At 31.3% G+C, this 25,077-nt stretch overlaps 1 protein-coding gene across 4 annotated transcripts in view; it reads right to left on the bottom strand.

Moving 5' to 3' along the window:
- Positions 1-25,077, bottom strand: part of nAChRalpha6 (nicotinic acetylcholine receptor alpha6) — a 389,695-nt gene that overhangs the window by 18,157 nt on the left and 346,461 nt on the right. For all 4 annotated transcript variants that reach the window (XM_076530284.1, XM_076530283.1, XM_076530281.1 and 1 more), the window contains 3 exons: positions 4,267-4,376; positions 1,351-1,565; positions 216-416 (listed from right to left, as the gene is read on the bottom strand). In XM_076530284.1, coding sequence (XP_076386399.1) covers positions 216-416; positions 1,351-1,565; positions 4,267-4,376 — 526 coding nt within the window. The remainder of the gene's footprint in view (positions 1-215; positions 417-1,350; positions 1,566-4,266; positions 4,377-25,077) is intronic.

The raw sequence follows: 25,077 nt of genomic DNA, 5'->3' as shown, positions 1-25,077 counted from the left end.
TATTTGATAATAATATTTGAAGTGTGTATACAACTTATCCAGACACCCTGTACATATCGTCTGCACCTATACAGAATCTTGTCCATTTTCTACGAGCTTATAAAAGGTTAACAATAAATAACAATAGTGGCCAGAAGTTCAAGTTTTCAACGAGAATAAGTAATTAATTCGCGCAGTATCAAATAAAACTTAACGAAGATTAAAATATACCCAACCTGTCCACCACCATAGCGGCATATTTCCAATCGCTAATTACATCGTCGCTCTCGTCCGCTTTTTTCATACGATCCGTAATGAATCGTAATTCTTTAAGAATTGTATGTAATTCCTCCTGCATCCCGCTAAGAGGTAACGACGCCGACGTATCTTCGACCGTCGCTGGCCTCCCAGTGGACAACGGTGTACCATACGCCGACCTATCGTTAAATTATTACAATCAATTATCGAAAATCAATTATTCGTTATTTTTGATGGACCGTTGAACCTTCGTTGCTCCACTTCGATACAGTGAGGTCGTGAAATACGATCTTGCACACGAGGCTTCTATAGCCAGTGTGTTTTTCGTAGAAAATTGCGTGACGTTTAATTACTTTTATGTGAATACATCAAATTCTTAAAGAAACGTTTAAATTGTTGAGTCTAAATCAACTGTAATTTTCACTTTTCGTTTCATTTTTATTTTTATTGTTCTGATTAGCAATTTGTACCACTGCGCATACGCCATGCGCATATTGTATGAGCGCCATCTTGAATTTCTAATGACGATAGTTTTTAAATACGAATTGATATATTTTGAATTAAATATTAAAATATATTTGTATCTGTATTTTTATTTAAGGATACTTAACATTAAATAATGATGCGCATTATTTCGAATATTCAACTGAATTATGGTTACTCTTTGCAATTTCAAAAGGTTTCTAAAATATATTTACCCTGACAAGTACACCATACTTACGAAACTACACGATATAAAACGATATAAAATTTATTTCCTTTTGGAAGTTTAAAATTACACTTTGATTACGACAGTAAGCTTTTTGAAATTCTATAAAATAATTTTAATAACACTACGAGCTAAAAAACATTGCAAAATTACAAGTAAAAAGATTAAGAGACACGACGTAAAGTTTAATACGATTAACATCAGTAATAAAGTTATAAGTTAATTCGAATTGATTTTCTCGTGAAAAGAAGCTTTCATTGAACCGCGAAGATTCGCAAGTTCATTGTTGACAGATTAAAATGTTCTCAGTTTTCATAATAGAAAGTTCTTACGAAAGAAATAACAGGATCTCGCAGAAGACCAAGAGAAACCCTAGTTGCTAAGAGAATAAAAGAAAAGTTTACCTTATATATCCGGAAGGAGGATTTCCCGCACTATTTCTGTGACGAAAGTCATCGTCGATGTCTAAAACATTCGCGAGCAAACTCTTGCTACTTCTTTCTTGTAGCTCCATATCCTTCATCCGGTTGCTCATGAGAATATTCTTCTTCTGGATCTTTTTGCCTGGACGACTCATGCACAGCAAACACGGCAGCCAGTTTAAAAACAACGTTTTTATCTGTGTAAAATTGATAATAATTTAAATTGACCACATTCGTCTTACAACTGAACGTTAATTTGTTTCTTATAATTAACAAAATTTTTATTTCAATTAAAAATAACATTCTCCCCATGTTTTCAAGACTTATGTTTAATTGCATCTTAATATGATTCATAAGTCAATAATTTTGACTTAATAATTTTACCTTGATACGATTAATAATAATTATTAAAAATAATAATAATTAACTTAATAATTTTATTTCAACGTGATTCTCAACTCAATAATTTTGACTCAATATTTTTCCCAATGTCATTTATAATATATCTACAATTAAACTGACAAATTACAACTAACTTTACTGCTATCAATATCACTATCAATATCAGTATCACTAACATATTAATCTTTTAATATTTATATTTCTTATAATCAAACATAAAGCTTTGTATATCGAAAGTTTATGATTTGTATGCATTATCAATAAAATTGAGTTGCCGATGTTTTGTCTTAATATGTAACTTAGTCGGATAAGTTTCTTTTGTAGTTAAACATAAAATTTGTTCTATGTACGAAGGTTCAATGATTTAGGTATATCTCTAACTTTATACTAGTGTTAAAACTTAACAAACTAAGTTGCAACTTGAGTTAATTGAGTTTGTTCTTATACAATGAATCAAGGTTCCCCTTACTCCGTTGTCGTACAATAGTTCATACAAGATTGGATCTTTGGATCTTTGTTTCCCCAAACTTGCTTTCATCCAGAAATAATGGCAGGGAAGGAAACTATCGTGTGGAATTTTTCCTAGCCGTAGGATTCTCGTCTCTACTTGAGGCACGTTTCCCGTTGGTTTATGAAACTTCTAGTAACCAACGGCCAAGAGGAAGTGCTAACGCCTTGAAGGCACTTTAAACTTTCAGCAACTAAAGCACTGTCTTTAATGGCTGTAATGGCCACTGTGGATAAGGGCAGACTTTCATCCACGAAAACAGCGTCTATACTTTGCATACATCCGTCAAAATTCTGACAGGCATTAACAACACGTGTTTCATTTTAAAATCCTTCTTAAGGTATATCAATTACTATTTAAAATTCGTGTTACGTTTCAAATACTTCTGTTTTTTATTCAATCAATATGCAGTTTGTATTTTCCAGTCGATTATTTTATTTTATTTTTAGACTTTGCACAGTTACTTTCAATTATTCCTTTTTCCCATTCTACTACTTTTTTTCTATGAAATTATTTTCAATTATTTTTATTTTTAATTCAAACACTCATAATTATTTTTTTTTATAATTAATTACATTAAATTACCTGTATTCTCTACTAAATTATTTTCGATTATTTTTATTTCCTATTCAATTATTTAAAATTATTGATAACTATTTTTATTTTCCACGAGTAATGTTATTGATTATTTTTAAAAAATTACTATATAATTTAAACGTAAATTGCTTAAAAGATTATTCGATGCAAGTTTTTAATTGTTATTATTGCAGTAGACTCTCGTTATATTGCCATGAACAGAAACATAAGAACAGACATGCGTTTTCTATGTTCGACGGAAAATTTGCGATTTTATTCGGCACTTGATCTTCGTAAACTTTTGTAAATTTTCGTGGATCTCCGCGTGTTACGATAGAAGGCGCTACTAACGATAAGACACGACAATATAACGAGAAACTACTGTATATTTTTCTCATCTTCAGCAAACAAACGTTTATCTATTTTAATCTCAGTAAAAAGAAATGTTTCTTTATTTTAGGAATTTTTGTCTCAGTAAATGTTTACCTATGTTAATCCTAGAAAATTAAATGTTTTTCCGTTTCAGTAATTGTTTTAATTAGCGTTTATCCATCTTAATGTTAGTAAAAATCTAAATCTTAGTGAAATTAATTTATCTCAGTAATTACACTAATGAGTAATGAATATCTGTACAAGGCAGCCAAGATAAAAGAAGTTCGGAGTCATACTGTAAGTGATGAATTTGAATTGAGCGCTCAAGAGAGGTCACGTGATGACCAGACCCCTTTTATCTTGACTTGTACTAATCATACCCATTACTAATCGTAACTATTAGGTCGAGTCATAAGTAACTTCCGATGCAGCTAAATAGATTTTATATTGTGTATTATGGTGAGATTATGAAGGTATAAGTCACCACGAGTTGTTGAAGTCAAATTTAACGATTACTGCGGATAAATACATTCAGCAATTGCAAAGAGTGCAAGAGAAACTCCTAGAAAAGTGCCCTGCACTCGTCAATCACAGAAATATCATTCTTTTACACGACAACGCGCGACCGCATACAGCAAGGGTGACTCAAGAAAAAATTCTTCAGCTTGGATGGTCTGTTTTACCACATCCACCTTACTTCTCAGATCTTGCCCCGACAGACTACCACCTTTTCTGTTCCTTACAAAACTTTTTAAATGGAAAAACCTTCAATTCTGAAGAGCAAGTCAGACAGGCTGTTGAAAGCTTCTTCCAGTCCAAACCAACCACATTTTACAAGGAAGGAATTGATAAATTACCAGAAAAATGGGAGAAGGTTATAGAAAATAGTGGTGAATATATAATAAAATAATATAATTTTGTTGTTTAATGAGAACGAAATAAATGTCTGATAAAAAAACGGAAGTTACTTATGACTCGACCTAATAATTATTCATCTTACTAACAGTAAATAAGATATTTTGATTATTTAATCAACTTACCCATTGTGGCATCACGTATCTGTCCGGTGACCTGTGATGAAAGTTTAGCACCAACACCGTCAGAACGACGCTGCTCGCCACCATGAACATGATGCAATTGAAGTATGACCCTGAAATCGGGGTGTTCCCGAAGATACCCCGAAGAAAAACACACAGAAAGGAGGCGATTAGTCACGGTAATGGGTCAAACTTACACTCGACTAGTTCTTAAGAATGAAAGATTGTACATGGTTTCTTTCTTAATTATCCTGTCACTTCTTCCCTGTTAACTTATCCCCTCCTTAACCTTCAGATAACCTTTCATTCTATCGAACTGTCTTCAACTTTTTTTACCTTACACACACACACTTAGATAGAAATACAAATTTAGTGGATCGAGAGCTTGTAACTTTTGAATCTCCAAATTATATTTCATTAATATAAAGTAACAAATAACATTTTTTCTCAAAATGTACTTTATTACGTAATTGTTAAAAGTGTTAAATTCGCAGTTAATACAATTTATTATAATAATAGTCGATTTTAGTGAGCTTTATGAAATTCTAAATTAACTCTTGCTAACTCTGTTATAATAATTAAACTTCAAAGAAACTGAAACGCTATTGCAAATGAAATTAGTTTTAAAAGAGAATGCCTCAGAATGCCACCGTAAGAAATTAACTGAAAAGAATTTCACCCAGAAATTCACCCGAAGGAATAAAAATTTCAAAGGTGAATTTGTACCAAACAAACTCTCGATCCCAAGGCTGTCATTGTACGCAGAGAAACAAATCGCACACGATTCACACGATCGTTCTCGCATTTGTTCCATAATGACCCAAGGCCGAAGTTCTCGTTGATCCTTGACAGGATCGATCCTCGTTGCTCGAAGGATACACGGTCGAGGGAATAAAGAGAGTAAGAAAATTCAGGCAAGCGAAGAACGAAGTATAGTCGGTAACAAACATGCTCGAATACGAGAGACAGAAACTACTTTGTTAAGAGAACTCGTGTGGGTATAAAACAAATAAGCGGTTTCGTAAAAACGTTTTAATTTAGGCGTCGGTACACCGCAAACGTCGCGGAAGCTTGTTACAGTGTTCCTTTAACGCGTTTGTGTGTTTACTGTACCATCTGTATTCGGCTGGGTCGATTTTGGCTTTGAAAGTTTTATTGTTGTGTGAACATGGAAACGAGAGGTTTTTAACTAATTCTCTTCTTTTTAGACGCGGTTTGTTGTTAAAACATTTTCACCTATTTTTTAATGCTCTCTAGTGAAACGTTCGTATTTTCCTCTGATGAGAAATAGCGTTTGAAATATTCATGAATGCGCTGAATAAAAATTTGGCAGGTGTTTTTAATTCGGGTTAGGTATACAGATTAAAGTTTGAAAATGTGGAGTATTTGACTGATCTGTTATGAACATTTTAGGTTTATTTTAATTTTCTTTGAATGTATTCTTTCGAATTTGTATTTTGCAATATTCTAAACGTCAAAATGTCTAAATCCCAAATTTCAGGATCATCAAATTTCAAAGCTCTTCAATTTGCAAGTTTCGTACTTTTTAGATTACCAAATTCTGAAACGCTAAAATTGGTAAATTTTGTATGATTGTATTCTTTCGAATTTGTATTTTGCAATATTCTAAACGTCAAAATGCCTAAATTCCCAAATTTCAGGATCATCAAATTTCAAAGCTCTCCAATTTGCAAGTTTCGTACTATTTAGATTACCAAATTTTCAATCTCTAAAATTTGTAAATTTTGTATGAATGTATTCTTTCGAATTTGTATCTCGCAATATTCTAAACGTCAAAATGTCTAAATCCCCAAATTTCAGGATCATCAAATTTCAAAGCTCTCCACTTTGCAAGTTTCGTACCTTTTAGATTACCAAATTCTCAATCTCTAAAATTTGTAAATTTTGTATGAATGTATTCTTTCGAATTTGCATCTCACAATATTCCAAACGTCAAAATGCCCAAATTCCCAAATTTCAAAGCTCTCCAATTTCCAAGCCCTCTCCAATTTTCTAAGTTCTCAAATTCGTAATTTCCCCAACTTCCAACATCTGAGATTTCAAAGTCCAAATTCGTAGACTCTTCATAGTTCCTTCATTTTCCCCCTACCTAATTTTACCCTAGATTCCCTAGGTCCTTCGAAATCAAATTATAACAGACCTCTTCGCTTAGCATTATCTAAAAGCAGCCATTCCACTGAAACGAATATAGAACGTACAATTAACAAAGCGTTTAAGGTACACTTCAATAACGTTTCCTCCAAAACCATTTGCGGCCGCGTGTACGATTATATTGGTCAATATTTTAGAAAGGAAACGTCTAACACACATTGGCATGCAGCTACGGAATGCAATTACTACGAGGATGCAGCAATGTTCTACGTTACAGAGAGTCTAACATTCGCTGAAAGATTCAAGCAGTTCTAATAATTTCGTTTGTTGCTGGTATGCGACAGACTTACTGGGAGATGTATCCTTGATCAAAAGATATTTCGTTGAAAATCATTATATTCGCACAGTTAATATTGTACAGGTGTGTTGTTATACTTAAATATTCGTGGTTCATTTTAATAAAAATTCAACATTTACACGAGCTTCGCGTATTAACTCGGATATGTCCTACTTATTTTTTATACACATTATTGGTAATTTTGTACAAATTACAAAATTACATTTTTTCATGGACATATCTGTATTAATTTTCTATGTTCTCGTATAGTAACCTAAAGGTCTAAAATATGTGATCGAAGGTTTCTCGCTTTATTTTTATTACTGCAATTTAAGGTACTTTCGGTTTAAGATTATTTGGAAAAGAATGGTATTTCAGTTTCATTGAAAATCTTTGATAATGCAAATCCATTACTCATCGAGTCGCGATTGCAATTAAGATGAACGTATCGAGAGTGTTCAAAGAAAAAGGGACGTTGAAGAACAGGCTTTTAAATTCTGGATTATTCATAAAGCTAAACGGCACTGAAATGATCGGTGCATATGAGAAATATTCAAATTTATTTTGATTCTTAGTTAACGAATCTCGTTTTTCATATATGGCTGGATGTTTCTTGGACGAAATTGACTTTCTGCGGCATATCGGTTAAATCGGTGAAAGTATAGGGAACCTATCAATTTTACGTATTAGAGTACGACATTTTGCACTGACATTTATCGATACGAAACAACGGAAACGCGACTTTTCACTTAAACGTTGCATAAAAAATATGTTATAGATTGATATACATCCAACAGAATATTCGATTTATAATTATCGAAGGGAAAATGAAATTAAAAAAAGACAAACAGAAACAACAATTAACATCGTTAAGATAATTAATTAAAATTTGATACAGTGCAAATAAGCTTCCATTCGATTCGATTAAGCATCGATAATGTTTCGTTTGGAATTGCAAAAAAGGGTATTTTTTGGCCTTCCTACCACCAGTACGGATTTGGTCGTTCCATTACACGGTCCAGTTAGCAATGCGCGTTTAATTAGCAGTTAACTACCAGTATTTGTGTCGCTTTCAACAAACACGGCACTGTGTGCCTGGCTCTTGTTCAAACACAAGCTTTGTTTAAAAAGTTTCCGAACATTTCACATTTTTCCACGAGAATTATGGAACGCGTTAACACGTTGACTGCCATGGGGGTAATTACATTTTTTCTCATTATTTTCAGATATAGGGATTTAGGAAACGCGAATAAACAAGCTGATTAAATATTCTTTACGCTGTAACTACATGAAAAAATTAGATACCGTTCGAAATTATTCGTTGTAATTATTGGCGTAGTGATTAAGAGTTAATTTATTTATTCTTCAAATATTTAATTTCTTTTAATTTTATAGTTTTTCAGTTCTAAATCTACAACTGTTTTGTAGTTGACAGATTTGATTTTTAATTATGTTGTTTTCAAGTCATGTTGAAGTTCTTTAGTAGTAATAATTAGGGAAATAATTATTGAAGAAGTGATTATTGAAAAAGTGAATATTAACAGGAATTATTATGAAGCAGATGTTATAAAGAATTGTTAAACAGTGAACTATTGAAAATGCAACTATTGAGAACAATTATTTAAAAATTAAATGTTTAAGAAGTAATTATTAAAATAACTATTAAAAATGAAATTATTAAAAATAATTATTGATAATGCAACTACAGAAAACAATTATTTGAACGATAAAAATTGAAGAAGTAGTTATTAACAATATAACCATATAAAACAATTATTTAACAAATAAATATTGAAGAAGTAATTATTAAAAATAATCTGTTCAACAAGAAACTATTGAAAATAATTATTCAAAGATTAATTACTAAAAATATTTAGAAAAATTATTTAAAAAATAAATACTGAAAGAGTAATTACCAAGACTAATAATTAAACAGAAAATTATCAAAAATAATAATGAAAGAATAACTCAAGGTATAACCACTCGCAATAATTATTAAAAAGATAAATTTTAAAGAAATAAAAATAATCATTAACAATGAAATTATGAAAGCAACTGCTTCAAGTAATGATTTAAAAAGTAGCTATTGAGAAAGTAATATAAGAGAATAATTAGCAATCGTTAAAAATAAAAAGTAATTATTGAAAACAATCGTTGAAGAGGTAATAATGAATAATAAATACATACAAAGCAATTACTGAAAATAATTGGTGAAACGAACTGTTCTCTGCACAATATTTTTTCTCTTTAATAACTTCATTTTCGGGGTATGATAGTGAGATGTAATTAACATTTCAGTACATTTTCGCCGTAGATAGATAGAAATACGTTAAATACCCAGTCCAAGTTATACTCGAAATTCTGTTATATAGGTCACCGCGAAACATTTATTACTTTTGGTGATACAGGTGTACACGAAATCGCTTTTCGCTTGGTTTGCGTTCGATAGCAATGTGCTTTTCCCTTTTTGCATTTTCACGATGCCAGACACCCGAACCATTCGTTCTCATATGATCGATTTTCGGAATTCCATTGATTCATCAGCTGCGAAGTTGTAATTTCGAGGAATATTCACAGATTATACTTTTCATCAACAGTTACTGATATCTTTGAGAGAAAATTACTTCCAAGAATGATGAATATCTCTCTAATGCAATCACGTGTGTACTAAGAACATGGTATTTTTAAAAACATATTAAAATAAATTCAATTATTTTTCAAAAATAATTCTAATCACCGTAACTAATTTCGTCGTAAAATTTATAGAACAGAAAAGTACGAAAACAAATAACGTAAGTGTTAGGTTAATTTTTAATATTATAGTGAAATAAAAATAGAAACGTAATTATAGTGAAACCTTGATGCTTACTTGCTACACAATTTCACAGGTAGAAACTCCTCTATACTAGAGTCTATAGCCACGCCCCTAGAGCCCATAACGCAGGAAAATATCGAGATTCTACTAAATTCTAAATAAAAAATTTCTATATTATCCATAAGCAAAAATCCTCACCCTAATTTAGGATTCCTCCGCTAACATCTATATCGGCAGTAAAATATTTTTAATAGAAAATAGTGCAACACGTATATAAAAATAAATAAAAGTATTAAACGAAAGATATACAAGGATATTTGTACAAATTCTAGTCCATATTTGCATTTTTTTCTGGCTTTTATCGATCGTCGATTTCATGTACAGCAATATTCGTTTTACGATATTTTTTCTCAAATATCAATGATGTTTCTTATCGAGAAATTTTTGTTCCTTTTTTATTCCAGGGATTGATCTCAGCTCACGTAGTCTACTTCCATGAAATGATTTACAGAAAAACGGGAAACGTCAACGTGCAGATAGTGTACCTAACATGTAAACTTGGGAGTTTCATTGTTTTTCTTTTTTGTCGTTTCAGGAAAACAGAATATGCAATAAAGCAACGATTGTTTGAACGTCGGCTATCCAAACTATCGACTATTTCGACAACAATCGACGATCGATTGTTTCCTAACGCGGTCAGAAGCTTCTGCGTGAGATGCACTGGAACTATTTTTTAAACGTTTATTTAAACTCAACTTATTTAAACCTGTAGCGTTATAAAACGACGTCAATTACTGTTGCATCACAAGAATAAAAAATGAATATGGAATTTTGATTAACTATTTTAGCGTAAAACATAACTCTTGGTTAACGTAACTTTTTGTTAACTCAAAATTTAAATTCAAATATTATCTAATTATGTGCTTATTATTTTTTAATATTGTTTAAAGATATTTAAATACTGTTTTACGATTGTACGAAAGTTTTTCGAAAATTTATGTTTGGGGGTTTGAGTCATGATCGACCTATTGCAAATCGAGGATTAATAAAATAATTAATACAAAAGCAATATTCTCTGATAGACTTTTATGATTTGAAAGTTTTGTGATCGAGGACTGTGTTAGAAGAGTTAAGTATAGTTTACTGTGAGATAACCTAAAATAAACTATTGTAATAATTAAATTTATAGAGTTGGAAGTATGAAGATTTTTGTCTAATAATAGTTTATAACGAAATAACATTTTTAAAAGATCTTCTTTAGTGTAAGTACTTCACTGAATGTTGCAACAAAGCAATGGTTACGTAAGGTTCATAACGACCTAACCTTAATTCACAATATAAAGTAGAATTAAAAGAATTGGAAAGTACTGACGTATATTTTTATAATAATTTATATAACAGTATCTTTTCTATCAGTTAATTTAGTGCAAATGTTCTGTAACAATGAAATGGTCAAATAACATCTATGATGACATAATCTAAAATCCTAGTAAAACTCGTGTTTATGAAAAATACAAATTATATTTTCGTAATAACCTATATAAAAATAACAGTTTACGATGAGTCAGAAGTCCTAATACAAAAAAGGAAAGAAGAATTATTAACGAAGAAGAATCCATTAAAGAAACAAAAATTACACACGTTAAGAGTATTAATTTATTTTGAATAATCGCATATGTCAAAATCTATCCATATACATAAATATTCTTTTTAATATAAAAAATGTATCCACACGTATAAATATTCTTCTTAATAAAAAGAACCTATCCATACGTATAACTATTTTGATATTAGAGCAAATCTATCTATACGCATAAATATTTTTTTCAATAAAAAGAAATTCATCCGCACGCATAAATATTCTTTTTAATAAAAAGAAATTCATCCGTACCTATAAATATCATTTTTAGTAAAAAAAAATTCATCAGTACGCATAAATATTTTTTTTAAAAAAAGCTCTATTTATATGCACAAATCTTCTTTTTAATAAAATAAGTCTACTCATCAGCATGAATTCTCTTTGACAGAACGGTCTGTCGACGCGTCTGATTATTGTTTTTAATCAAAAACTCCGCCCACACACAGAAATATTCTTTGTAATAAAAGAAATCTATTCACGTGCATACATATTTTTCTAAATAAAAGAATATTGAATGTAAAATGGAGAAGATACTGAAATGGGTACGAACCCATTTACAGAGGAGAATATCGCCTTCTGTTGAGAAGATGGTTCGGAACGCGAGACAAAACAGCGGAAACGAAAGCACTGTACTTCCGGCTTAAGCTGCGAATGCTCACGGACCCGATGTTTCGTCAAACTTGCAACCATACTGCCGTAGAAGGTCTTCACGGAGTCAGGGATACGGAAACGGAAGCGAGACGACCATGGAAGAATAGTCTCGAGAAGAACGTGTTCTCTCTGACTTTTTATATTCAACCCTCTACCCTTATGCAGTCTACACGTTTAAATAAGACATTCCTACAACTACCTCTATCTTCCACGAAACACCATAAAACTGACCCTATGGTTTTACAGAAACTTTTAAACCGTACTGTGAATTTTGACTGATTTTGAGCACGGGGAACAATTATAAAACACTGAGAATATGTAGATGATATGTATATTACGCAAGTATTAATTAATTTTTAATTAAACTGGGGTGAAAAACTCCTTTCATTAATTTCTATGTAAGAATTTAAGGACAGTTCTTTAGATTTCAAAATTTTCCTACATTCTTAAAAAAATTCATACTAAAGCTAAATAAAGTTTTACTTAATACATGAACAAAATTTGTATAAATTTTTAAATCTAGAGAAATTTCGAGTATCTCCCAAAAAAAAATTTTTAAAAAACTCCATACTCAAATCAACTAAATTTCTAAAAATAATTTGTCTTTAATTTTTCTTATTCACAAGTTTTGTTATTTTGCAACAGTTTATTTTAAATAATAATCACTTCTCCAACAATGTATTCTTAATTTTATATCGAATAAAAATGTAATTCCTTCTCGTTTTGTTTCACCCTTCTCGTACAATTTACATTAGAAGCATTTGACGAGCGCACACGTTTTTGCTTAATTTTAATTCCACATACCGCGAAGGATTTATAAAACTAAACTCCATTTTCAACTGGTTAAATGATTCCTGTACTAAAAGTCTCGTGAAAAGAATCGCTACCAAGTTAATCTCGTTTCACCGGAATTTTCAGATTCTTTAACACTTTGAGTGCCTCGTCACTCACATAGTGACGCTTGCATGTTCATACGAATCTGTCACATATATCGTCAGGAGTTTGTTCGTTTAAAATACTCGTGTTAACAATATGAAACTGTGCCTAATAAATATAATAAAATATTCGGTAAGATCTGTCAGAAACAAAATGGCCAGTCACTTTTTCAATCACTTAGGTATGGCAACTTGTTAAGTGTTTTAGATATTCAATGGCAGTCAACGTATTAACGTAATTATTTTATGGTAACCCGTATGTTATTGCGAACGAGGAGTCGTTGGGAGGTTTGCTTCGGTATTTCAGTAGTGTAACGCTCGCGACGACAGACATTTTGCAATCCGGTGGCCACGGATTTCGCATTATCGCGCTCGTAACGCGGTTTCCAGTCGCTTTACGATCATTTCCGCTACGCGTTATGATCTGTGTTCGGTTCACCGTCGAGATGCCATGAAATTTCTACGCTTTATTTCACTTCTACTGTACCGAAAATGGGTAAACTTCCTGATCGATGCGAATGCGAATTGAATAATTTTTGTCCGCCGTATCCAAGAAACAATCCCGTGAAACGCATAGGTTATGAGATTAAAAAGTAGTGCGCATGTGTGTGCGTGTGGTACGTAAATTAGAAGTGAAACTTCTGCATTTGGTTTGGGGACGAATTTAGGGAATTTGGAGATTTTAGAGTTTTGGAGTTATTGAGTTTTAGAATTTTGGAAGTTTGGAATATTCGAACTACTGAATTTTGCAGCTTTAGGAATTCGGTACTTTGGGATTTTGGAATATTGGAATTTCCGAATTTTGGAATATTGGAATTTTGGAATTTGGGAATTTTGGAATTTTGGAATTTTGGAATATTGGAATTTTGGAATTTCGGAACTTCGAAGTTTTGGAGTTTTAGAATTTTAGAATTTTAGAATTTTAGAGTTTTAGAATTTTAAAATTTTGAAATTTTGAAATTTTTGAATATTGGGATTTTGGCACTTTTTAATTTTGGAATTTTGTATTATAAGTTTTTAGTTTTAAATTCATAAGAATTTTGGAATTTTTGAAGTTTGACAGTTTGGAGTTTCAAATTTTAAAATATTAGAATTTTGGAACTTTGTAATTTTATAGTTTTGTATTATAATTTTAATATTTTAGAATTTTAGAATTTTTAAATTTTGTAATTTTGGAACTTTGAAATTTTGTAATTTTGTAGTTATAAGAATTTTTGAATTTCAGAATATCATAAGTTAGTAATTTTGTAATTTTAGATTTCTAGAATTCTGCACTGTTGAGATTTTGAAACGCTTTGGCTTTAAAATTTTGGAATTTTAGAAATTTGAGACTCAGGAATTCAGAAATTTGTTAACTTTTAGCCTTGAGAATTTGTAAATTTAGAGATTAGGAAATTTAATAATACAGTTGTTTAATAATTTGGCATTTTACATATTTGCAAATTGGTTTTAATAACTTGAGAATTTATAAATATAACAAAAGAATTTATAAATTTGAGAGTATGAACGTTTGGAAGATTGTGAATTTTGTAAAAAGTAAAATTTGATAATTTTGTGATTGAGAAATTTGGGAATTCGGAGCTTTATAAATATTGAAAGTTGGGATTTGAAGATTTTCAAGTATTGGAATTTAGAAAACTAAAAATTTGAAGTTCAGGAATTTAGAAACTTGAAGATTTAGAAATTGTATAATTTGAGTATTTGAAAATCTTTTAATTTAGGAATTAAGTATGAATTTAAGGATTTAGAAATTTGTGAACCTAAAAATGTAAAAATTCAGTAATTAAAAAATTTGGAAATTTGAAAATTTGGACTTCTGGAAATGTGAGTATTTCAGAATTTGGAAATCTGGAAATATGTATTCTCGCAAATTTATAAACTTGACAATTTTTTAATTTAGAGATTTGAGATGTTGGGAATTCAAGTATTTGTAAATTTGTAAATTCGGAGATACAAGGATTTGTAAATTTATAAATTCGGAGATTTAAGGATTTGTAAATTTGTACATTTGGGAATTTAGAAATTCAGGAATTCAAATATTTGCGAAATTAAAAATTTCAATATATAGAAATTTTAGACGGTAACAATTTGATAATTTTGAAAATTCAAAAATTTCAAAATTCGGACTATTGCATATTTGGGTACTTACAAAATTGGAAACCTAATAACTTGAGAATTGAAACACTTTACAAAGTTTGAAATTTTCCAATTTTCCACTTTTCAATTTTCCAATTTTCCAATTTCCCAATTTTCAAATTAAAAAGTTTCAAATTTTCATTCACTTTCTATAGTACAGAAGTTTCACTCGCTAATAAGAAGGAAACGTGGAAACAGTCTTACGGTCGATGACGCATCAGGTTTTCGCGACTCGACGAATACAATGGATCGTCGCTAATTAAACAAGTTTCCAGCAGCGGAGGTTAGGTAAGTAAAAACACTGGTTCGCAATTAGTCCCGTCCAATTTCGTCGCGGCGGTACGAGAGTGCGGTTAAACAGCGTTAAATAACGTTATTATTCCTTCACCGAGCGACGTCGTCGTCGGACAGGAAACGGTCCACGTACTTCCGCGGTTTCACGTTCACGGCGATATAATAAAGTAACTACGGCTGCAAGTTCAGCGGTGCCACTTCGTGTACACAGAAGTCGTGAGTGGAACTAATGAGAAGAAGTGGTTACAGGGAAACGTTGCAGCGACAGAAGAAGAAGAAAGGGATGCTGAATAAATGGCGACAGTGAGAGATGCGTAATTGCCCAGATAGTGACGCTTCTTCATTCAATAAATATCCTTATTATACTGTCAATGCTGAACACCTATCGAACCCTTTGAATGCTGAATCTAACTATACATCTCGTTTCATAAACTCGTTATTTTGTCCGGAGCAATCAAAGGGTTAGGTGTTCCATGCACTACGTGATAGACTCTCATATACAAAGAACCTGGAAACGTTAGAATGTATAGTTACTATATGTTTCAAGGCTAAATGCTAAAGACCGAAATTCCCTCGTCATCCACAAATTAGTTTGTCAGCCTTGCACAGGGAGTGAGAAACGCAAACTGCCCGATAGAGTCGGAAGAGCGACAGCGATAGTGTTAGCGAGAAATAGAGCAACCAGTTCACTCGTAAGCCTCTAAAGTGGCTTGCACAGGAAGTAAGAACGCAAACTGCCCGGTAGAGTATTCGGAAGATTTACAGCGACACGTATTAGCGAGAAATAGAGCAATCGGTTCGTTCGTAAGCTTCTAAGGTGACTCGTCTCTATTATTATCTGTCACAAATGAGCTGAAAGTTCACGCAGCGTTCTACAAGTATGATAATAGAAGAAAGTGTGCGGTCAGCCGAGAAAGAGATTAACCCTCGAGTGGTATTAGAGTTGCAATCTCGAGACTTTGTACGATGCTAACAGATTATCGGAATACCACGAGCGTATTACGAACTCTATCTTAAGCTTCCTACTTCCGTTCGATAATACCGCCGGTACAAAAGAATGTTTTAAGACTGCTTAACCGTCCGTGACCCCGTGGGATCCACTTAAATTGCTCTAACGATAAGAATCACTTGGCTGAAAGTTCTGGCTCCAACTTTCAAGAAAATTGATAGAAACGATTTTTAAAACGCGCGAACAGTGACACGTTATAATATGTTAATAATCTTGGTATTTTTAGAAAAGTTTTAAAGAGTTTCATATTTAAATTACGCGCCAATTTTGTTTACGATTTTATTCCAATCTTGTACCAATCTTGATTGATAAGTTTATTCGTTGGTCACAATTTACGTGTCTCATTTTTAAATCAATTCAACTACCACTTGAGAGTTAAAAGGCAGCCTCAGATACGAAAGGATAGAGCAAGAGTGTGGGAAAGAGAGAAAGATACGCGGTGCCGAAGATAAGAGATCATCTCTTTGCTTTAGAGCCTTTGGTGCAGCCTATCTACGTTTTCACATCAACCGATAGAATATACATAATATACAGTGTACATAAATGTATAATTGTATACATTAGCAGAAGCAAAGCTGAAAGCTTTGTGTCGACTTTGTTGTGCACGAGTGACGCTTTTCACCGACAATTTCACTGCGAGTTTAATATTAAAATCTGGCACCAAAAAATCTACTCAAAAGTTCATTCATTTTGTTTCCGTTCCTCTTCTATTTTAACTTCATAACAATTTTAACTGTAAATATTTGTACAAATAAATTAAGGTTCCTAATCGTCTTATAAGATTCTTCGAATGACTTTCCATTGACCGTTTCTACTAAAGTCTTCATCGCACAGTACAAATGTAGCACAATCACGATATTTTTTATTTAAACTTAATTCGATATCGTGCTTAACAATTAGCAAACTAATTAAGTTTCGTAATCATTTTACTTCAGAAATTGCTTGACTGATTTTCCATTGACCGAGTTTACTGAACGCTCCATTACAAAGTACACCGTCGTTGGATTATAAAATTTCTGTTTCAAACTGAATCCAATTTCAAGTTTAACGTACAGTCAGTAAACTATTAGGTTTGGTAATTGTTTTACTTTAAAAATTGCTCGAACGTCCGACTTTCTATTGACCAATTCCATTAGATTGTTCATTTCAAAGTACATTGAAGTGGGATTATAAAATTTTTGCTTGAAACGCAATTTAATTTCATAGTTAGCATTAAATTGGCGAACTGTTAAGTTTTATAATTGTGTTATTTCAATAATTGCTAGACTGTCTGATTTTTATTGACCTGCACCACTGGATTTTGTGTTACACAGAACTGCGTAATCGAGTTACAGCATTTTTTACTGAAGGTTCGATGTAATATCATATTCTGCATAAAATTAGTAAAGTATTAAGTTTATTAATCGTTCTACGTCAGAAACTGCTTGAATGTCCGACTTTACATTGACCGATTCCACTGAATCTTTTATTATAAATCTGTTGTACGATTACAAAATTTATGCTTGTAACTTAATTTCACGTTTAACACAAAATTAATAAACTATTAAATTTAGTCGTTGTTTAACGTTAGTAATAGTTTGAATGTCCGATTTTACATTGACCAATTCTACTGAATTTTTCGTTTTAAATCTGATTACGAAATTTATGCTCGAAACTCAATTTAATTTCACTTCTATCACAAACTATTAATCACTTAAACTTTTAATTTATCGCGTTTACTAATTCACGAAAAATTCAGTAATTGTTTTACGTTAGTTTGTCCGAATCTACTGAATTTTTTATTATAAAGCACACTGCAGTACGATTTCAAAATTTCTGTTTATAACATTGCTTAATTTCATGTTCAACATAAAATTGGTAAACTATTAAATTTAATAATCGTTTTACATTAGAAATTGTTTTAATATCCGACTTATTATAAACTAATTCTATTTAATTCTTCATTGTAGAGTAACCTATTATAGAATTACAGTATTTTTTGTTTAAAATTCAATGTAATTTCGCGTTTAATATTAAACAGAGTTGCTAACGTCTATAATTGATTTACTTTGTAAACTGCTTTAGCTCTCGGACATTTCATTGATTAAAACTGCTGAATTTTTCACTGCACAGTAAAGTAAAATTTAAACTACTGTTAAAATTTATACGTCATCTCACATTTAATAGAAAGTTACCGTGCCTTTTAAAGCCTTTGTATCTTTATTTAAGATTTTTGGTTCGGTCTTTAATGAATTTCGTTAAGCGTCCGTCTTTTAACCGACCAATTTTACTGATTGCTTGAAACCTCTGAAAATTAGTTTTCGAGGATGATTCTGTCTCATATACATTCTAATATTACTTTATACAGTTGATACAATTTTCAAATTCTATCCTTAAATACTCTTTGTCACAGATATTTTCAAAGACTTTAATAATCGACGTTGGCTTTTTTACCTCGATTTGATATGCCCGCGCGTTAATATGTATGAGGTATGCAAAACTGTTCTCGATTGAAGCGTGTGGAAGGTTTTTGAAGCGTAGGTTGTCAAAGTTTCGTTTGTACCTCCGTCAGAGAAACTCTGAAAGGATTTTTCATAAACACGTGGCAATTTTTAGAGCCTCTATAAATGCCGCAGCTATCTTTATACTTCAGTATTACTGAAATTATAGTAAACCGAAAACATGAAATCACTGTACGTTTGATAATTATATGCGAGATTAACTCCGCAAATTTATTAACATCTTAGTTAGTTATTTGTAGAGCACGTTTGATCCCGAAGGTTTATTAAAATTCGTTGGCGTCAAAGGAAAGTTTTAAACAACGTTACTGTCATATCGTGACAGACATTAATAATTTTAACAACTGGAGTTTCACTGCACAGTCGACGCGTATACACAATTCGGTTTCCTGCAATACCGGAAGTTTCTTGGTCGTTTTCCTCGAACGCGTTTAAACTTACTGATCAAACGGGAACAGTTCAAACGCAGGTTATGAAACAGCCTTCACATAATTAATAAGCGGAGAAAGGGAATTTCCATTGGTAAAATATGGGAAACGTTTCGTCCACATGGTTATAACTCGTCAAAAGCTTTCGGATATTATTCGTAAAGTTTCCAAGTTTCAAGAACGTTTAATACAAACTGACGAACTTCTTCGACAAATTTTCCGGAAACTCTCTGCCCATTGTGTTAAGAAACAATACTTGTCACCTTACGAACGTTCCTTTCGTTTTGATTAATACTTCCTCTATTTATCGGGAAATTCAACGATATTGTTCCCTTGCCCTTCTCACATTTTCATTTTAATTAATTGAATGAATAATAAATTAGGTTGTTACTGAAAAAAATATTTTACTTGTTCCGTATTTATAAATAAAAATCTGTGTACACTCTTTGCAAATTTGATACGTCTTTTTTCAGTATATTGTTTTCATTAAAAATTCGATTTTTCATTATAATTTTTGTTATAAATTATGTATTTATTTTTGCGTAAGAAAAGGATAGTGATAATTGCTTATTGTAGCGAATAGTTCTACAAATTTGATATTATTTATTGTATAATTTCTGTGCGAGGCAAACGAGAAGTGTTCTTTCTTTTGTAAAGCTGCGCATGCGCACACGCGTCACAGTTACGCGCGAAAGTTCAAACGTTAAAGTAAGTACTAAAGTAAACAATTATTTGGATAACAAAATATTGTTTTGTATATATTTATAATTCTCCAAATAAATATGTTACAATACAAATACGTAATTCAAAAACAAAATTTATAAGATTATATGAAAAGTTTAATTTTTAATATAAATGATAATGAAAACTATTGTGAATAACTTCGAAAACTATTGCATTGAATCAATTTCCCTTATAAATCTTGCTATCGCTTCAAATAAATTATATTCCCTAAATAATCATTATCATTTTTTGTCACTTAATATTTACGAAATATCCTAATAATTTCCACTTACGAATTTTTCAAATGTTCCTAATTTATCAGTCATAAATCGTGAATTAATGGACGAAGCTCAATTACAAATTCTGCGCTTTTTGTCGCAATATTCTGGTAATATACGTAATTATACCATTAATACTGAAAACTGTAGGAAGAACTTCAACGCATCGACAGTTCAATCACTCTCTTTCCAGTTAAATTAACGAACGCGTTAATCATTGAGCGAACAAGACACAAAAACCATCGATCGCAATCAGTAGAACTCGCTTGATCGGACGGTTCGATTAAAAACTGTATAAATTTTAACAAATCCATCCCGGTGTTTCAATCAGGCCAGTGAAACGATTCACGGCACCCTCCGCAGATTAGATTTTAATAGAAACACACCCGGCCACGATAGAATGTACGTTTACACGCCGCGTTTCTACTATTTAACCATCTGCTGTTCCCTTTTTTTCCTTTCTGCCCCCGTTAATCCGTTTCTCATGCTCGAGCAATCATCCGTTCAGGAAACATCGATTCAATTCCAGGGATTACGATGTTAATTGAAGCACAATCGATCTCGCACGATTGATTACAGTCAGGAAATTGTTGGACGCGTAAAAATGCAATTCCCTGGATACCTGATGCTGTTTCTACAGGAATTCTTGCAATTTACCACGTTACCGCACAATTTACATTTACCGAACGTGCATTTCTTTTTTTGCTTCTTCATTGACTGATTGTTTGCAAATTTTTCACTCGAAAATGAACTTAACGGAACTCGATTGAATTTTGTAAACGTTTCGATTCACTGAGGCGTTCTACCGATAGTTTCAATCAGAAGTCTTAATTAAAATGTAAATATGGTGGACTTAAGTCGAAATCCCGGCCAATGGAAAGTCAATACAGGGTTTCGAGTTTAATTATTAGGTCGTGAATTTCACGAATTTCATTTCGCGTTATATTAAAGCACAGAAATTTTATTACCAAACTCAAGTTTGCTGACTGTTGAATTACTTTTGTAATTACAACTTTGTCTCTAAACGAATTTTAAATTTTATCATACACGTAAGTACAGCCGTGAAAGAAGATTGTTTAAATATTTAGATAAGTGAAATAAAATTGTAGAAACAATGTTTTTATTATATAAGAATTGCTATTAGAAGGACGCACTAAAGATTGCAGTATAGAAGTATGTTAAGGTTGAATTTGTATTTAACTGTAAAGTCTTGGATTTTATAAGAAAACCTTAAACCTCCAGAAACTTTAAGTGGTAAAAAGTTCAGATACCTTAGAGAATCATAGAATCTCAAGGCTACTAGTTCTTGAAAAACCCTAGATTCTGAAGACCCACAGGATCTTAAGAAATTCTAGTATCTCAAGAATTCCTGGTTTCTAGAGAATTTTAAAGCGTTACAAAATTGTAAGTAGGGAATTCACGAGTTTGAAGGAGTTCTAGGAAAACAGAATTTGAAGAAATTCTAGGAAAACATAGAATTTGAAAAAATCTTAGGAAACTTAAGCGATTCGTTAAATACTTTAATTAAGAAATTTTCGAGTCCCAAGAAACTGTGGTTCTAGGTAATTCTAGAATAAATATAAATCCATAGGACCTAGGAAATCCTGGGGATTTAAGATTCTAGGTCCTAGGAAATTTTAGAATGTTTGAGAAGTTCTAGGGTATCCTAGGATCAGAACCCTAAATTCTGGAGATTCTTAGAATATAAAGATCCTAGCTTTAACAGAGTTGTAGAAATCTTAGCCTAGGGAATTCGAGAGATCTCGATAAATCCTAGGTCCCAGGAATCCTAGAATCTCAAGGAATCCCAGTTTGTACATAACCTTAAACTCTCTATAAGTCCTACAAAATTCTCTATAAATACCTAGAATCTTAAGTACCCAGAGAATGTTACGATCTCAAAAACTCCTTTCAAGTCCTAGGGAATTCTAGAAACTTCAGTTCTGCGAAGACCATAGAATTTCAATGAATCGTACGTTTCAGGGAATTTTGAAATTGTAAGATACTCTGGTGCCTAGAAAACCCTAGAATCTCAAGAAATCCTATGTGGGTCGTGGGGAGTCCCAGAATTTTAAGAAACTAGGTCAGTTAATCTCATGAGCGTGTCACGATGCAAATATGTGTCTGTGATCATTGTTGTAACTATAGTAAATCTAATCGCAGAGATAGGCAACAGCGACAGAGAGAAAGAGAGACAAACAGAGGAGAGCGAAAGAGATAGATAGGCAGAAAGATTTAGAGAGAAGCACAGAGAGAAGTCGAACGCGATTCCACGGGAACTGCTCATTCCTCGTCTAACCGTTCGATCGACTTTCGATCCGACTTCATTACGCTCCCCGCTGTGCTTTTTTTTTTACACGATTGTTGATTTTTTGGGACCGATTATCGAAAGGAGGGATCGAAGAAGTTTCAACGGGTCGAATCGTGAGTGAACGCAGTTACCGTGCTTATAGGGACCTTGTCCTTACCTGATGCACTTTTTAATTAGTTAAAGTTTTCAAGTTTGAACTGTGAGCAAAGATACAAATATTTTTATGTTTCACCATTAGTTGATTAAATACTTAAATGTTTAAATTATTAAATAATTAATTGATAAAATGTTTAAATGATCAAATGATTAAACGATGAAGTGATTAAACGATAAAATGATTAAAAGATCAAATGACTAAATGATTTAATGATTAAACGATTAAATTATTAAATGATTGAATGTTTAGTTAATGAATCACTTGTTAAGTGCTCAAAAAACAATGCAATTAAATGATTAATTATAAATAATTAGCAAACTAATTGTACAATACAATGAATGATTTAAATTAATCGATTTAGTATGCAATTTTTATTCATTGATTAAACGCACCATTTTTAGTAAATAGTTAAACGAACAATCTTTATTAACTTTATTAACAACTTGCATTAAGCGGTTATACGAGTAATTTTCATTAACTGATTAAATGGACAATAAACACTTCTTAATAGACTGCAAAAAAATTGTTTATAGCGTAACAGCATAGACATTTCTCTGGAGTACATAAATTATAAGTTAACATTTTCGTGATAATCTTGTTACTTTAATAAGTTTACTTTAATAAGCTAAAATTTTGGTAGTTTTATAAAATTATAAAACTGCTGTTGAATGTCATAATATCGATCATTTACTGCTGTTACAAAGCGAAGATAATTTTTCTGTTAATCTTTAATCCTACAATCCCGTACCCTACACTTTTTGTTTTATCAAAAACTTGATGCAATACTAATTATATCGAAATATAAATGTAAAAAAAATTATATAAACATTATACTTAGCTGACGTCACATATAATGAATTCATAGAAAAATTATGTTTTGTAGTTAATGAAAATTAATAACGAATAGTATATTTTTTCTTTAATTTCTTAAATAGCTATCAATACTGGTGAAACATCGGAATATTTGTAACACAGTTCGTACATGAAAGCCTCAACTAATTACGAGAAATCGGGAGAAGCCATAAGAATATGATAGGCCATAATTAACGCGGACAAGCGTCGCCACCTTAAGGCCGATTTTTTATTATCCGTTTTGAAATGTAGTACTCTTTTATATACGTCTATAAATTATTTAGTAGATGTATACGAAAGTAATAGCACATATTAATATATTAACGCTATTGCTTTATTATTTTGTTAATCAAAATATTGCTTTCTAGTCTTATTAGTTATAATAAAATAACATAATTAACATTACTTTGTAACCTTGTTAGTTATAATAATATTATGACGTTATTAACTTTTGCTAGTTATAATTATATCATTAGTCCTTTTTAATTAAAATTACATTATAAACTATTATTAGTTATAATAATATTCTAACATTATTAGCCATGGTTATAATAATATTATAATAATAACAGTTAATATTATCAGCTATTATTAGTCACAATAATATTATAACATTATGAGCTACTATTATTTATAATAATATTGCAAAATAATAAATAATAGCTATAATTTTTCAATTAATAATATCATTTTGTGCGGTTTTGTTTCAATGTGTACCTAAAGAGACAGAGTAACATCAACCCGACTAGAAAGTAATGAGTAAATTTCTTTTTATATAAACTATTGATTAAAAGTTATATTGATATTCGTTTCCTATTACCTGGTAAAATAAAACCCAAGTGAGCAATCGAGAAGATTAGATATTTAAATTTGCGAACAGTAGTTGATACAAATAAATTATTGCAATCGATTGAAGATAAAATAATTTTAAATGATACTAAACAAAATTATGAATTAATAATACTAAATGACTCTAAAGGAATTATAAAATTAATAATAATAAAATAATATAAATAATATAAATAATATTAATAATAAATTCATAATAGTAATATAATAATAACATAATAACAATATAATAATAGTAATGTAATAATAATATAATAATAATTTAAAACATTATTACATTAACAATTTAAAATTATTTGTAAAACTTATTAGAAATAAAAAGATTATAAAAAGTAACTGCTGAATCACCGCCACTTCAATAAAAATGATTAACATACAAATAAAACGAATTACTGCTTGAACATCATGTATTCGAACCGTAAAATTGTGTATTAATATTTTTAACAAAAATAACAAGAGGAAGACAATTTTAGCTCACCCCTCATATCGCACTATAAAATTCTGCCGGGCTAATAAAGACTGGTGACCCAAAAACTGTCATAACTTTCGTATACACCATATAAATCGGCCTTTGTGCAGCGATTACACGTTCAGCAGACATTGCCTGTAGCACAACCACCTATTCTCTCCCAGTCTCGTTCATTCGCATCGCACGCAATCCTCGACAACACGTTTACATTTTTGCACAGCCAAAATGCATCATCGTTAGCTTTCCTCTCGTTCCATTTGATTTTCGAGCTGGCGACACGAGGTACGTTGACCCCGTCGCAAAGGGTGTTCTCGAAGAAGA

Source organism: Megachile rotundata, chromosome 4, assembly GCF_050947335.1.
Source record: "Megachile rotundata isolate GNS110a chromosome 4, iyMegRotu1, whole genome shotgun sequence".
NCBI lineage: Eukaryota > Metazoa > Arthropoda > Insecta > Hymenoptera > Megachilidae > Megachile > Megachile rotundata.
This window is presented reverse-complemented; position numbering and strand designations above follow the sequence as displayed.